Source organism: Primulina tabacum, chromosome 16 (assembly GCF_025594145.1).
Source record: "Primulina tabacum isolate GXHZ01 chromosome 16, ASM2559414v2, whole genome shotgun sequence".
In the NCBI taxonomy this organism is placed as follows: Eukaryota; Viridiplantae; Streptophyta; class Magnoliopsida; order Lamiales; family Gesneriaceae; genus Primulina; species Primulina tabacum.
The window spans coordinates 7,019,156-7,036,902 of record NC_134565.1 but is presented as its reverse complement, the minus strand read 5'-3'; the positions used below and the strand labels follow the sequence as shown (position 1 = coordinate 7,036,902).

The following is a 17,747-nucleotide window of genomic DNA, read 5'->3' as shown; positions in this document are numbered from 1 at the left end:
AATTTTAGCCTATATTCTTACTTAATTCTTATAACTATATTCAATTTGTTTTTCTAATATCATTAAATAATGATGTATTACAGTATTAGCAAATTTATTTTTCTAATAATATTTTTAAACTACGTGAAAAAATAAAGTAAATTATATAATTGAGACAAAGAAAATAATAAAGAATTACAGCGACTAGTATTGATTAGTGGAGAAGTCAATACGTAATTAATGTAATTAATTATTTTGGTGAAGAATTATTCTGTTTATCTGTGTAAAACATAAATTGAATTAACTGGTCTCAACATTTTTCTCACCACAATTAATTTCAAAGAAAATCTAGGAATCTTCCCCAACACCACCAAGAAAATCCAAGAATTCCTTTTCACGTTTTTCTATTATATATATTATCATCATTAATTTCTTATAGTTTTTTACAATTTTGAAAATACTTTTTATTATTTCATATTTTAATTTAAAATTCATTTTTTAGAAAATGTTTGACAATTATTTATTCAACTACATCTATATCAACAATTTAATTTATCTAAATAAAAACAAACACATTTTTTATTTTCCCAAAGTATTTAAATATTTATTAAAAAAAATTACCTCAAAACTTCCAAAAGATATAAAACCACAATTTCCAATTTACTATTTTTTTTAAAAAAAAATACATTATATATATATATATAAATATAAATGAAAAATAAGATGTATGACTGCTCATACTGGTCGGTCGACCCTCTTTGTTGGGGACAAAATGAAACAAAATGAGGTCGAAATTTCTTTTCCTTCTTTTTAAGACAAAACTGAAATAAGCCAAAAGCCCGACCACTTTTGTACCCGAAACCACGAAATAATTACAAGGAGATATTGATTATTAGACTAGATATTTTTGGTACGTCTTGCTTGTCATTAATATACATGAAATTTCTCTACCCATATAAATTTATGAACGATAAATATTTTTGTAAAACATAATTACGTTCTTCTCATTTAAAAAAATTGGGTTTTGATATCGTTATGTTTTAGTTCTATCTAGAAAAAAATTGGTTCAACGCAATATTGCGGCCTAAGAAGGTTGATGAAGAAGACAAATATATTAAGTTGTACTATAAATTTTTAGTGAAACAAGAGTTGTTTCGATTATAGTTTTATCGTTAACAATGAAACAACAGATGACATCTTAAATCTATGTCTTACTTATTTACATATTAGTTACATAAAATAGAATAAATTTCAAATAACTATGTTATAAGATGAACTTGAAATTTATTATATTTAATACGAAATAATATATAAATATTTTTTCAAACACTCTTTAATAAAATCTTTTTATAAATTTTTAATTTTTTATATGTAGGAATCACTACAACGCTTTCGTTTGACCAGTCTCCACCAATGAATACAATTGTGTGCACATCATCAGCCACTAAAATTTGTGGTTTATTTCATGTACTTTTCTTCCTCGGTCAGTGTCTTTGGTACCAAAGATTTTTCCATAAATTTTTTCTTGGAGTATTCTAAATAACGTTTCATTTTGGGTTATGATTATTCATAAAATTAGCATTTTATACATGAAAATGTTGTGTGAAATGTGTATCTTAACCAAATCTAATTAACCTTTTTTTATTCAATCTTATTTTAATGAATTTTTCTAAAGAAAAATCATGGTAGCTAGGCTTTCAAGTTCGACTTTAAAATTTCGTCATGTATCTTTGCCTCTCTGAAATTTTGGTGTTTTATATTGTCCAAATTTTATTTTAATCTTGTATCTTTCAATTTGGAAAATTTTAGTCAATTTTCATTAGAAGTGCTGATGTCACAATATATATTTGAATGTTTTATTAGAAAAAAATTGTCAAAAAAAAAAAAACACAAAGAATAACAGACTAATGCTTATATTTGACCACACGAAAACCCAAAATCTCAAATAGATAACTATACACGACCAAAATTACAAATTTTCTGGGGAGATGTGATAATTGAAATAATTATAAAATCAAGATGCTTAATACCGTAAAATTTTACTATTGACATCAACAAAAAATGTAAAAAAAAAAAAAAAAAAATCGAAAATTGCTTCTAATATGATACATTGACAATTTTTTTTTTAGAAAATACATAATTGAAATATTTCAATATAAATATTCTAGACCACCAATCTCCATATCATTTAATTTAAACTCATTAACTCCAAAAGTTGAAAAAAAGAGCAAAGCGTACTTTTAAAACTGAATTTATAGGGTGTTTCTTCAGTCAATGATCAAGGAAATCAAAGAAAATTTCTGTTCTTGAAATATACAAGAAGATTACATTTACACGTCAAATTGGGCGGCTTCATTTAAAACTGGAAAGCTTTCCTTTTCACAACTAAACAAATAACCAAAAGGGAAGAAAAAACAAGAAGAAAATAAGCACTAATCCACTTATTCATTCGTAAATATATTCTTGAAATCAAATTTTTTATCCAAAGAGTGCTTGGAATCGACTATAATATTTTTTTTTGGTGTACGTGCATCTGTCTCAAGTTTTTGGATCTGTCCTTCTGCAGGCTCTTTATTATTCAACTTACACTTGACAAGCCTCAACTTTCTCATTTTTTTTTCATATATTTGTTGATCTTTCATGTGTTCTTCCATTCTTTGATTTTGTGGAGCATGAAATGAAATCCAACCGGCTTGTCTGAAAGAACCCGAAAATCGAAGAGCATGGGGAAGACAGGATTGAGGTTTTATGTTCCAATGATCATGCCAGAAGAGGAAACCGATCAGTGTCTGTTTCGTGCTGCTTTGCTCTGTTTCTTGATCCTCATTACAGGTATCTGTAGCTGAAGGAACTGGGAATTTTTCGAGGGCCGAAAAAGTTCAAATTACAATGAGAAAGTTTGCGATCTTTGATAAGATTATACGTGAAATCCGCCATTATGTCACCGGTTATATTAATATATAGTGTTTGGGGTAGCATGTTTTCTTGTTCAATCACATGTTTCCTCAATTGTTATTTTGCTTGGTTTTGGTGATTTTTAAAGAATTCTGCAGATTTTATTCTTTGTTTGAGTTGGGTTTTCGAGGATGATCGTTGACTTGCATTTTACTAACATATAGATAAATAAATGTATGTATTATATATGCGTGTGTAATTTTATTAATTTGCATATTATTTCATTTACAGCAAAGCTTGCCATTGGAGACTCACTACAATCTGATAGGGAAGTACTGCTAGAGCTTAGAGCATATCTTGAGAAAGAAAATCCCGTCTCTATGAATCGAAGAACATACACACAGTGGGATCCTCAAGAATTGTCTCCATGCAACTGGCCTGGAATTTCTTGCAATGAAACGACCAATCGTGTGACGAAAGTCGATCTTTGTGACTGCAATATATCGGGTAATCTCTTCCAAAACTTCTCTGCCTTAACAGAGTTATCCTATCTCGACTTGTCCTTGAACACGATTGGCGGGGTCCTACCAGAAGATTTAGGCCAGTGCCGGAACCTCAGATTGTTGAATTTGTCACACAACATTCTAAATGGTGCACTCAACTTCACTGCTCTTGCAAATTTGGAGGTTCTTGATCTGACCCTGAACAGAATTCAAGTTGATATAGAACTAAGTATACCCAAAAGTTGTGATAATTTGGTGGTTGTAAATATTTCCAATAACAATTTCACTGGCGAGGTAGGTGGCATCTTTGAAACGTGCAGTAATTTGAAGTATCTTGATCTGAGTGCAAATTCTTTGCAAGGAGATATATGGATTGGACTTGATAGGATCGAGGAACTTTCGATATCTCAGAACAAGTTCTCCGGCACGGTTCCTTCGTGGATTTTCACTCAGAATTGCAGCTTGCGTTTGTTGGATTTCGCGGATAATCAGTTATTCGGAGAATTTCCAGCAGAAATCTCTCTTTGCGAAGGCCTGGAGGTTCTTAGTTTGTGGGGTAATGATTTTACTGGGCTTATTCCTAAGGAAATAGGATCACTACCTAACATTCAAGAACTTTACTTGGGAAACAACAACTTTTCAAGAGAGATTCCAGAAACTTTACTGGACCTGAGAAGCTTGACGTTTCTTGATCTGAGCAGGAACAATTTCGGAGGCGATATACAGACGATTTTTGGAAGGTTCACGCAGGTGAAGTTTCTTCTGTTGCATAAAAATTCGTACACGGGAGGAATATATACGTCTGGTGTTCTTGGGCTATCCAATCTTTCTCGGTTGGATTTGAGTTACAACAATCTCTCTGGTCCATTGCCGGTTGAAATATCCCAAATGGCTGGCTTAAAGTTCTTGATTCTTTCCTACAATCAGTTCACAGGAAGCATACCCAGCGAGTTCGGAAATCTTTCTGGCCTTCAAGCACTTGATCTTTCTTTCAATATGTTGCAAGGTTGGATTCCTCCAAGTTTAGGGAATTTAACCTCACTTCTGTGGCTGATGCTTGCTAACAATTCACTGAGGGGCGAAATCCCACCGGAAATGGGGAACTGCAGCAGCTTGTTATGGTTGAATCTTGCAAATAACCAGCTTTCAGGATCAATACCACCTCAGTTGACAAGAATTGGCATGAACTCTAGGGCTACGTTTCTGTTAAACAGGAAAAACAACCAGAGTCCTGGCTCGGGGGAATGCTTGACAATGAAGAGATGGATACCGGCAAATTATCCTCCATTTATCTTTGTGTACAAACTTTTAACAAGAAAGAACTGTAAAAGCTTGTGGGACAGGATTCTCAAAGGATATGGTCTGTTTTCTGTTTGTTTACCGGGGTCTAATGTTCGAACTACTCTGATATCTGGCTATGTCCAACTTAGTGGGAATTGGTTATCTGGTGAGGTGCCTCTAGAAATTGGAAATATGCTGAATATCAGTATGTTGCATTTGGGATTCAATCAATTCAATGGTACACTACCTTCAGTGATTGGAAAGCTGCCACTAGTTGTCCTCAATATTACGAAGAACAATTTTTCTGGCCAAATTCCTGGGCAGATTGGCAACCTCAAGTGCTTGCAGAATCTGGATCTGTCATATAACAACTTTTCTGGTGCATTTCCTAATAGCTTGAATAACTTGAACGATTTAAGTAAGTTCAATGTTTCCTACAATCCTTATATATCTGGTGTGATCCCACAGACCGGTCAGTTATCAACATTTGAGAAATCGTCATTCCTTGGGGATCCCCTTTTACACCTTCCATCCTTCATTGAGAATGCTACAGACCATTCATCAGGAAGAAAGGGTACATCAGATAAGAAGTCTAAAGGCCTAGTTGTAGTTCTTTTTGCTTTAATACTAGCATTCTTGATCTGTGGGCTCATGACACTCGTAGTTTACCTCGTCGTAAAAAGCCCTGTTCATGAATCTGGATATCTTTTAGAGTATTCTAAAAAACAGCAGCTCGAATTTGCATCAAGCTCTGGTACATCTTCACCATGGTTGTCAAACACAATAAAAATCATTCGCCTAGATAAAACAGCCTTCACTCATTCTGACATCTTGAAGGCCACCCGAAGCTTTTCAGATGACAGAATCATAGGTCGTGGAGGATCTGGAACCGTTTATCGAGGAGTTCTACCAGATGGCAGGGAAGTAGCCATCAAGAAACTCCAAACAGGAGGCATTGAAGGGGAAAGAGAGTTCAGAGCCGAAATGGAAGTCCTAACCGGAAACGCCTTCGGTTGGCCTCATCCGAACCTCGTTCCTCTATATGGATGGTGCCTCGACGGATCAGAAAAACTACTTGTTTACGAGTACATGGAAGGGGGAAGCTTAGAGGATCTCATCACCAACCGAATAAGCCTAAACTGGAAAAGACGTATAGAGATCACAATCGACGTAGCACGAGCTTTAGTCTTTCTGCACCATGAGTGCTTCCCTAGTATAGTCCACAGAGATGTGAAGGCTAGCAATGTGCTCCTCGACAAGAATGGAAAGGCTCGAGTCACGGATTTCGGCCTAGCACGGGTAGTGGATGCTGGAGGAAGCCATGTCAGCACGATGGTGGCAGGAACCGTGGGATACGTTGCACCAGAATACGGGCAGACATGGAAAGCAACAACAAAGGGTGACGTTTATAGCTACGGTGTTCTAGTGATGGAGCTAGCAACCAGTAGAAGGGCTGTTGATGGTGGCGAAGAATGTTTGGTCGAATGGGCTAAACGGGTTGTCGGGGATGGGAGACACGGTTACAACCGGACAACTATACCCGTCGCGTTATTGGTATCAGGCTTAGAAGGAGGAGCAGAACAGATGAGTGAACTGCTTCGGATTGGTATCTGGTGCACAGCTGAGAGCCCTCATTCGAGGCCTAATATGAAAGAAGTTTTAGCAATGCTTTTCAAGATTTCTTGCAGCCAAAAGGATGGATTTTCTGTTCCCTCAGATTGATGTAAATTAATTGGTGTGGCATATTAGAGTGGATCCAACAACATATTGTGTCTCCCCATCAGTTCAAACTAGAAAGTTAGCAAACACACACACCTTTATATGATGATTTTTGTTGTGAGTAAATAAAACCTCCCAATTTGATCATAACCCAAATAAAAAAAGTCCATAACGTATGCATTTCTGGTAAATGTCGAACTTCATCTATTCATCTTTCTACACCAAAGATACCTAAAATAATCAACTTTATTATATTATTTTTTCTATAATATTATTGAATCATATTACTTTCACAAAATTACTTTACTTTTATGGAAAATAATATCAAAATAAAAGTTCAAATACAAAATAAAGTAGAAAAAATTATTTTAACATTATTACATTTCACATAAAAATTTAAAATTTAATGTGAATCCACGGACAGCAGCCTAAACAAAATGAACAATTATAACATAACATCTAAAATTAAATTTTACTTCAAATATCATATTTTGCTCTTAACTTTGGAAGATAATTTGTTTCGTAAAAATTGCATCTTTATTAAAATAAAATAACTTTTAGTTATCTAACAAATTAAATTTAAATACAAAGAAAAAATTTATAACCTGCAAACAATGGTTTTTGATACCACCTTTTCAAGCTTGCTTTGCTCAATACTACAATAAATGTTTAGTTGGTCTTAATGTCCAACTCCTTAAACCCACTTCCCATAACTAGGGGCATTTGCAAATTTGAGCTCCAAACAAAAAAATATTAAGGTCAAAGGCTTTAAAATATATTTTTTTTTGGTCAATAGACCTTATTATAATTAATAGTTAATCTAAATATTAAGTAATATGGTTTTGAGCTAATTGAGAAAACCCAACTTCCCCTCCTCGTTCTTTCACGCTCACAACTTTGATCTCTTCTTCCTTTGCATCAACGCTATTGTCCATTTACTCCCATTTTTCTCATTCTCAATCTTCATTTTATTCCTCTTTCATTTTCTTTTCTCCAAGGAAACAGAAATTAGAATCAAAGTTTAATGACATTTTCATTCTCATATAATATGTTTTTTCATAGGATAATTGAAAGATCAATATAAGGTATTTTATTTGGCCATTTATGTTTTCATGTGTGTGTATTATCATCTACTCAAGTAATTTCGTTTGTCATTCAGTTTGTTAAAACATTTATTTCAGTCAGATAAGCTATATATTGCAGTCGGTTAATATCATTTTTTCAGTCAGTTAAGTTTCAGTAGGTTAAATCATATAATGCAGTCGGCTAATAGCATTCAGTCAGTCGGTTACTTTTCTGTAGGTTAAATCATACATTGCAGTAAGTTATTGTAACGTCTCACTCATTTTTAAAAATTCCACTGGACATTTTTTTTAAAATAAAAGCTCGAATTTTCGAAATATCATTTAAAAATTTCGCATGCATGCGCTCTACCGAAAATATAACATTTAAATAATCTTAAATATTTGACATTAAAAATAGCGCATTTTAAAATAACCAAACATCCAAAATCATACGTAAATATGAACCAATCCAATAATTAAAAATCATCAACGTAGGAAAATATTCATCTCCACTCAATCTCATAAATTATAATGCGGAAAATATGCGGTCCTCGGGTCGTGTCACCCACCAGGTCTGCCTACTCAGAGTTCGGCACCTCCAGTCTCCTCATCATTAAGCTCACCTGCATCACACACGCCTAGTGAGTCTAAAGACTCAACACAACTGCACCGTTAATAGCAAATACATATACATAGCACACAGCAGTGAAAAATATCATACTCAACATACCTTTCATGAACTTTAAAAATGTAACATAAATGTGTCGTGTAAAATCATGGCGTGTCAAAACAGCTCATCGTTAATCATCATTCATCATTAATCTTTTATCATTTATTGTTCATCATTCATCGTTCATCGTTTATCATTCATAGTTCATCATTCATCTTTCATAATTTATCATTGGTGAATTAAGCTCATTAGAGGTGACTATCGTACATCATCATTTACGATGGATCCATCATACATAGAACTGCGGTACCCGACGGCTGTCGGACATCACTGACATGATCACCCATCCACTGTGCCTAGGCCTCATCATCAGCATTCACTATACGTCTTAAACATTTACATATACTTCGATAGCCACAACTAATTCCCGTCATTCAAAACATTATCATTTTCATCACTTATAAAATTCATGTATAAATGCAATTTCCTTTAAATTCAAGCATGCAACGTATATTTTTATAAAATCTTAAAAATCGTGAATCATGATGCGTGAACATTTAAAATATCATGAATTTACGCTCAGGGCGCTGCCAGGACCAAAATCTCACCCCGGGTGCAAAATGACTATTTTGCCCCTGGAAACCCAAAAATTACCGTTTTGCTTCTAGACGTAAAATTTCAAGTTTTCGACATTTTCTTAATTTCATTGACTCTAACATGTCCCAAATAATTATTTAAGCCTACATGAATTTTCTCATATTTTTATTTCGCTTAAATCGATGACCTTTAAATAAATCTTTAACTATAAAATATTAACGCGTTTTAATCCCGAATTAAACCAAACATTAGCATAAAATTCTCAAATTAAAACATTATACTTCTAATAATTATTTGAGTTTAAATATAATTTTGAATAATTTTATTAAGCTTAAATCTAGGCGTTTAAATTAATTCTTTAATTAACGTTTCGTACGGCGATTAAATCCCGGATAAATCCAAAACTCAATATTTTGATCCGAAATTTACCAAACTCCTAAAAACGTCCCAAAACATATTTAAAAATATTTCTTAGACGTAAACTCGAACCCATTTGCATAACTTAATCAAATTGTTTTAAAACTTGTACCGAGGTCCCGGTTTTAACCCGAATCGAATCGAAACTTAACCAAAACTTTCCCAACTTTTTACCACATCTTCAGAACACTTAAAAGGTCCTAAAGATCTCAAAATCAGGCCCTTAAGCTATAGGTCAGACCCCTGAACAGCTGCTAAAAAAAAATCTGCTACTTCCTTTCTTCAAACCGCAAAGAACCACTCGCATCCTAGCGCTCCTTGGCTCGCACCAGCTTGCACCAGCCACGAACCCACCTACAAGGGATCAAGACCAGACCCTAAGGGACCTACTGAACCCACGCAACCAGCCCAATACATGAAGCACAGCTCGCCCGATCGCTACTCTCATCAAAACACACAATTCGAACCCAACTCGCCCAACTCTCTCTTGCGGCTTCTAGGATAGGACCAGCAGCATTCGTTCCTTTCCAGGCCATGGTTCAGACCTACCAGAGTCTGTCCAAGGTCTAGAGTTGCCCTTGCACCACCGGCCCTCGCCTACACCCCGATCTAACCAAATAAAACAAGGAACCCCTATCCCTCTACCCTCTCGGTCTTCACTCTAACCCCACCAAACCTTACACCAGCTTCACAACCTCGCTCTGCTCTCCCGAACATTCCCTTAACATCAACAAAACAGCAGTCCCTTTGCACAATTCCAGAAAACGTGAGTGGATGCAAAGCAAATATACATTTCGTGCTCAACCGAAACATACCCGTAAAAACGATGCATGAACTGAAAACAACATGAATGACACACATATCAGCATGTATTATGGCGTATAAGATGCAGAAATAATGTACATGGCGTGCCTTATGAGTTTGAAGAGCAAGAACGAGACGACGGAACTCGGAAGAACTTTTCCTTTGCAAGAACAAGAGAAACCGAAGCACAAAGAGGTTATTTAATGAAGGAAACCGAGGAGAGTTGGCTGAAAAGGAGAGGAATTGATGGGGGATGGGTTGTGTCCGCTGTTGGGCGATGGTAATAAGTTTAGTGGAGCCTATGATTTAATTAGGAAATTATTTAAAAAGACAATGGTTCCTAAATGATCTTTTAAGAATTTTAAAAAAAAGTTTTAAGTCAAATAAACTTAAAAATAAACTCATTAAATCGAAACATACTTCCGAAAAATATTTCGTGTCGGAAAGATTTTAAAAATATTAGTCGAACCCTCAAAAATTTTCCCGATTTGATAAAATTTTTCGTACCGGTTAAAATAAAATCATGCGGGCCAAATACCCAATAAAATCTCATTTCTTGAAAAATACATTTAAAACACCTTATATTAGTTAATAAAAATTAATCATGTAATAAAATAATTTTTTCCTGAAAATTCTCCGGTCTCCGTTCCTCGTTCGAGCGCGAAATGAAACTTAAAAATCTTTAATGAATGAACCTTTATAATTTCATGAATTAAATTCTACCATGCATGAATTATGCATAAAATGCATAAAAATATTTAAACACAAATTAATGAAATAAAAATGCATTTAAAACTTTAAAACAATTTAATAACTTGCATGCATGTGGTTCACGTGGACCTTCAAATTTTTTCGGGACATTACAATCTCCTCCCCTTAAATTGAATTTCGTTCCCGAAATTCGCTTATTCTTGATAATCACAAAGTTTAGACTTAGTTCTAGTATCCCAATACTCCATGCTTCTGCGACGCTACTCTGATAAAATAATAAATCTTAAGGTGTCCTTATGTCTCCCCGATCCTAATTATTTTGCCTGTCAAAATCCTCGTTTGTGAATCACAAGTTAAGACGATTTATAGTGACTTAGTTTTATTCTACTATGTTCTCGAATTTTGACTTTTCTCGCAATTCCCAATATTAGAAATGACAGTCCAAACTTATCGCATCTTACTTTCCTTATAATATATCCAAGATGTTCATTGACCTATTATATTCTAATATTGAAATCTTAACAGCATCATTTCTTAAATTTGTTGAACTCAAGATATGTTAAAGCTTCAAATCCAATTATTGGCATTCATGCAGTACGAATTTGGAGATCTTAGCATCAAAATTTTCTAATCGACCTCTATCCTGGGTAAAACACTTAAAAGTTAAACCTTATCTCAACCCTATAATAATATTAACCTAAGATCCTTGAATCGAACATTGTCTTACGGCACCAAACTTACATGACTTAATTATTTAAGAGTGCATCCCAAATATTAAATTGTTGCAAATCTTAACTTCGAGTAGCGTTAATCCATAAAACCCAAAATGTACAACATCGATCTTCTACTTTGATAATAAAACCTTCTAGTATCAATTACATGCTTAAACTATTATCTTCTCAATTGCAAGAAAGTTGAGGCCTAAGACCCTTAGATTTTCCTCATTGGAACAAATGTCGCATTCTTACGTATCCTTAATGCTTAATTAGTACTAGCGTATAAAACTTAATATGTCATCCCATGTTTGCCTTAGACTAACTCTAATAAATCAACTTCACTTATAACCCATAGAGTTCTAGAATCCCCATATCAAGGTTTTAGATTTCTTACTCGATAAAAACCTTGACATTGGTCCATTGGTAACCTATGTTGAATACAACTAATTCTCTTTTATTTTTATTTCACCCAAAATTTCCGTATGAACAAATATCCCATAAATTTGAAATTCAAACTTACATAATCCAAACAGTTTTGGATTAAATAATTCCAATACACATGTCCGCTTAGCCGTATGACTTTCAAAATTCCTCAAGACAAGGTGTCTACCTCACCTCTTACATGCGTCTATCAAATATCTTAACCAACAATCACATCCAACTTTCTAGAAAAACTAAATTCCAATAAATGTATAATTTTAACTATTAAGATCACGATTTAAAATCATGATACATCAAACTTAAGTTCCCAAAATTTTGTTAACTCCATGTCTACTCTTATAACTTAACTAACTGATCAACTTCACCTTAAATTGTCATCACTTTAAATTCTTAATTTGTCACAACATTATTTCACTAACACTTAAATTTTTAAGCTCAAGATTGATTCATCCTACAATGTCCTTGATTATAATTTCTTATAACATTATAACCCAAATATCTCAAGGTTCCAAATATCCCTTCAAATCTAAATTATCAAAAATTCCGGTCATTTAAACCATTCGCTTCTCACTTACTGCTAAACAAATCCCCCAAATTTCTTAAAAATTGCAAAATTAGTTCTTAATTTACTTGAATATTATCCGATTTGTCCTTAATCTCAAGAATCCAACAATTATCCATAAGTTCTTGGCGTTTTTAATCCCATTTTATAGATTTCTTATAACATAAAGTTCAATAATTTTAAGATTATTAGACCCAAAATCAATTCCCATAACCTCGAAAAAATTACTAATTTAACCCAAGTATTCCTCAAAATTTTCAGAATTTGCAATTTGGCCATTAAAGTTCTCAAAAATTACATTTTTGGCCCTACAACTCTTCGAAATTTGCATTTTTGTCTCCATAAAATTCTCGACTTGGCCTCATTAAACCTTAAAATTCTCGAAACTCAAAATTTAATCCCAAACTTTGGTAAATTCGAAATAGTCCTTAGAATTTTATTATTGCACTTAAGTCCTCAAATTATTGGTTAATACAGTTAGATCCTTAAAATTCTCAATTCGTGTGATTCAATCCTTAAATCAAACTAGGTAGAGCATGTATCCTAAATAAATTCTACGTTTTTATACTTCCAAATATCGTCGTAATCTTCGAATATTAATCCTTACATGGAATCCTCAAAAATTTTATTCAACTGGTAACCACGAACCATCAGTAATTTCTTAGAAATTCTACAAGTCCCAAAAGCATTCATAATTTTCAAGATTAACTTATTACCCCAAAGAGTAGAACATCAGTACTTACTAACCTAAAAATCAATATAATCAAATCATTATCAACCTCTCCTAAAACCCAATATTCGAATTCTTAGACAAGTCCAATTCCAAACGTAACCAACAACAATTTAATCTAGTTTTTAAAACAATAAATCCTTAAATCATAAAAGCAGTTAAACATATATCGTAGATCATCATAAAACGTAAATCATGTTAACATGCAGATGATAAGAGTAAATCATTTAAAACATTTAAATCATAAAAGCTTACAGACTTGAGGCTTGAAGACTGAGCGGCAGAAGCTGACGGTGGCACAACCCTATACAGGACCCTTGCTCTGATACCAACTGTAACGTCTCACTCATTTTTAAAAATTCCACTTGACATTTTTTTTAAAAATAAAAGCTCGCATTTTAGAAGTATCATTTAAACATTTCGCATGCATGCGCTCTACCGAAAATATAACATTTAAAAATAATCTTAAATATTTGACAGTAAAAATAGTGCATTTTAAAATAACCAAACATCCAAAATCATATGTAAACATGAACCAATCCAAATCTTAAAAATCATCAACGTAGGAAAATATTCATCTCCACTCAATCTCATAAATTATAATGCGGAAAATATGCGGTCCTCGGGTCGTGTCACCCACCAGGTTTGCCTACTCAGAGTTCGGCACCTCCAGTCTCCTCATCATTAAGCTCACCTGCATCACACACGCCTAGTGAGTCTAAAGACTCAACACAACTGCACCGTTAATAGCAAATACATATACATAGCACACAGCAGTGAAAAATATCATACTCAACATACCTTTCATGAACTTTAAAAATGTAACATAAATGTGTCGTGTAAAATCATGGCGTGTCAAAACAGCTCATCGTTAATCATCATTCATCATTAATCTTTTATCATTTATTGTTCATCATTCATCGTTCATCGTTTATCATTCATAGTTCATCATTCATCTTTCATAATTTATCATTGGTGAATTAAGCTCATTAGAGGTGACTATCGTACATCATCATTTACGATGGATCCATCATACATAGAACCGCGGTACCCGACGGCTGTCGGACATCACTGACATGATCATCCATCCACTGTGCCTAGGCCTCATCATCAGCATTCACTATACGTCTTAAACATTTACATATACTTCGATAGCCACAACTAATTCCCGTCATTCAAAACATTATCATTTTCATCACTTATAAAATTCATGTATAAATGCAATTTTCTTTAAATTCAAGCATGCAACGTATATTTTTATAAAATCTTAAAAATCGTGAATCATGATGCGTGAACATTTAAAATATCATGAATTTGCCCTCAGGACGCTGCCAGGACCAAAATCTCACCTCGGGTGCAAAATGACTATTTTGTCCCTGGAAACCCAAAAATTACCGTTTTGCTTCTAGACGTAAAATTTCAAGTTTTCGACATTTTCTTAATTTCATTGACTCTAACATGTCCCAAATAATTATTTAAGCCTACATGAATTTTCTCATATTTTTATTTCGCTTAAATCGATGACCTTTAAATAAATCTTTAACTATAAAATATTAATGCGTTTTAATCTCGAATTAAACCAAATATTAGCATAAAATTCCCAAATTAAAACATTAGACTTCTAATAATTATTTGAGTTTAAATATAATTTTGAATAATTTTATTAAGCTTAAATCTAGGCGTTTAAATTAATTCTTTAATTAACGTTTCGTACGGCGATTAAATCCCGGATAAATCCAAAACTCAATATTTTGATCCGAAATTTACCAAACTCCTAAAAACGTCCCAAAACATATTTAAAAGTATTTCTTAGACGTAAACTCGAACCCATTTGCATAACTTAATCAAATTGTTTTAAAACTTGTACCGAGGTCCCGATTTTAACCCGAATCGAATCGAAACTTAACCAAAACTTTCCCAACTTTTTACCACATCTTCAGAACACTTAAAAGGTCCTAAAGATCTCAAAATCAGGCCCTTAAGCTATAGGTCAGACCCCTGAACAGCTGCTAAAAAAAAATCTGCTACTTCCTTTCTTCAAACCGCAAAGAACCACTCGCATCCTAGCGCTCCTTGGCTCGCACCAGCTTGCACCAGCCACGAACCCACCTACAAGGGATCAAGACCAGACCCTAAGGGACCTACTGAACCCACGCAACCAGCCCAATACATGAAGCACAGCTCGCCCGATCGCTACTCTCATCAAAACACACAATTCGAACCCAACTCGCCCAACTCTCTCTTGCGGCTTCTAGGATAGGACCAGCAGCATTCGTTCCTTTCCAGGCCATGGTTCAGACCTACCAGAGTCTGTCCAAGGTCTAGAGTTGCCCTTGCACCACCGGCCCTCGCCTACACCCCGATCTAACCAAATAAAACAAGGAACCCCTATCCCTCTACCCTCTCGGTCTTCACTCTAACCCCACCAAACCTTACACCAGCTTCACAACCTCGCTCTGCTCTCCCGAACATTCCCTTAACATCAACAAAACAGCAGTCCCTTTGCACAATTCCAGAAAACGTGAGTGGATGCAAAGCAAATATACATTTCGTGCTCAACCGAAACATACCCGTAAAAACGATGCATGAACTGAAAACAACATGAATGACACACATATCAGCATGTATTATGGCGTATAAGATGCAGAAATAATGTACATGGCGTGCCTTATGAGTTTGAAGAGCAAGAACGAGACGACGGAACTCGGAAGAACTTTTCCTTTGCAAGAACAAGAGAAACCGAAGCACAAAGAGGTTATTTAATGAAGGAAACCGAGGAGAGTTGGCTGAAAAGGAGAGGAATTGATGGGGGATGGGTTGTGTCCGCTGTTGGGCGATGGTAATAAGTTTAGTGGAGCCTATGATTTAATTAGGAAATTATTTAAAAAGACAATGGTTCCTAAATGATCTTTTAAGAATTTTAAAAAAAAGTTTTAAGTCAAATAAACTTAAAAATAAACTCATTAAATCGAAACATACTTCCGAAAAATATTTCGTGTCGGAAAGATTTTAAAAATATTAGTCGAACCCTCAAAAATTTTCCCGATTTGATAAAATTTTTCGTACCGGTTAAAATAAAATCATGAGGGCCAAATACCCAATAAAATCTCATTTCTTGAAAAATACATTTAAAACACCTTATATTAGTTAATAAAAATTAATCATGTAATAAAATAATTTTTTCCTGAAAATTCTCCGGTCTCCGTACCTCGTTCGAGCGCGAAATGAAACTTAAAAATCTTTAATGAATGAACCTTTATAATTTCATGAATTAAATTCTACCATGCATGAATTATGCATAAAATGCATAAAAATATTTAAATACAAATTAATGAAATAAAAATGCATTTAAAACTTTAAAACAATTTAATAAAATACCAAAGAAATTTAATAACTTGCATGCATGTGGTTCACGTGGACCTTCAAATTTTTTCGGAACATTACAGTTATTCTTCTTCACATGTATTTTCAGGGAAGATTTAGGAAAATATGATTTAAGGTCAAATGCCTCATATAGTTTTTTTTGGTCAATAGGCATTCTTTTAATTAAAAGTTAATCAAAATATTAATTAATAGTTAATCTAAATATTAATTAATAGGGTTTTTGGGCCAATTGAGAAACACCACCGAAATCAACGTAAAGTTCACTTCTCTCTCTTCCTCTCTTCTCTTCATTTCTTCCTTCCATCGCATCTTGCCCTTTTTTCTCCCATTTTTTTATCATTCTACATCTTCATTTCATTTCTAACTTTTTTAACCTCTTCATTTTCTCTTCTCCAAAAAAATATAAATTAGAATCAAAGATTAATGACATTTTCATTCTCATGCAATATGTGTTTTTATAGGATCATTGGAATATTAGTATAAGGTATTTTATTTGGCCATTTATATTTTCATGTGTGTGGACTATCAGCTATTCAAGTAATTTGATTTCTCATTCAGTTTGTTAAAATATTTATTTCAGTCGGTTAAATTATATATTTCAGTCGGTCGGTTAAATCAGATATTACAGTCAGTCGGTGGGTTAAATCATATATCACAGTCGCTTAATATCACTAGAAAAGTGTACGTGCGTTGCATGTGAGCAACGAAATTGCTGGAAATATAAGTACGAAATTTTGATAATATTTAAATGAATTAAAATATGGCTAATAGCATTTATTAATTGAAACAAACCAAACCACAAAATCAAAAATCATGACCATAGACGGTATATGAATCGGAGAAGTTATCTTATCCACATGAAACACTTTTCAATATACTTCTTGGTTGATTTTGATAACTTAACAACTCTTTGTCGTAGTTTGTTATAATATACATATAACTATTTTGGTACACTCAGCAAGTATATATATAATCGTCTTTAACATCTATTATGTTATTTAAAATCATCATTTGGGATATGACATGCTCGTAGTTTACTTCCATATCAGGACGTTTTTTGGGATTTCTACATTGTTTTTATCCTGTAATCTTATTTTCCAAATATTTATTTTATTGTTGAATGATTTTTCAGTTTTCGACAATCATCAACTATAACTCATAAGAATAAATGTTGTTTTTAGTCGTGATTGGTTTTTACTTGTGACTAAAAGTATGTATAACCTATATATTCTTCAACAACATAACCAATGAATGGTGCTGTAATTTCTTCAAAT

General features: G+C 33.5%; 1 protein-coding gene across 1 annotated transcript; it reads left to right on the top strand.

The window, feature by feature from the left end:
* The first annotated feature begins 2,353 nt into the window (after positions 1-2,353).
* On the top strand, positions 2,354-6,526 carry LOC142529301 (putative LRR receptor-like serine/threonine-protein kinase At1g74360). The gene is made up of 2 exons (XM_075634805.1): positions 2,354-2,811; positions 3,166-6,526. Exons 1-2 carry the CDS (start codon positions 2,703-2,705, stop codon positions 6,378-6,380), a joined length of 3,324 nt encoding a protein of 1,107 aa, XP_075490920.1. The 5' UTR covers positions 2,354-2,702; the 3' UTR covers positions 6,381-6,526.
* The last annotated feature ends 11,221 nt before the right edge of the window (positions 6,527-17,747 follow it).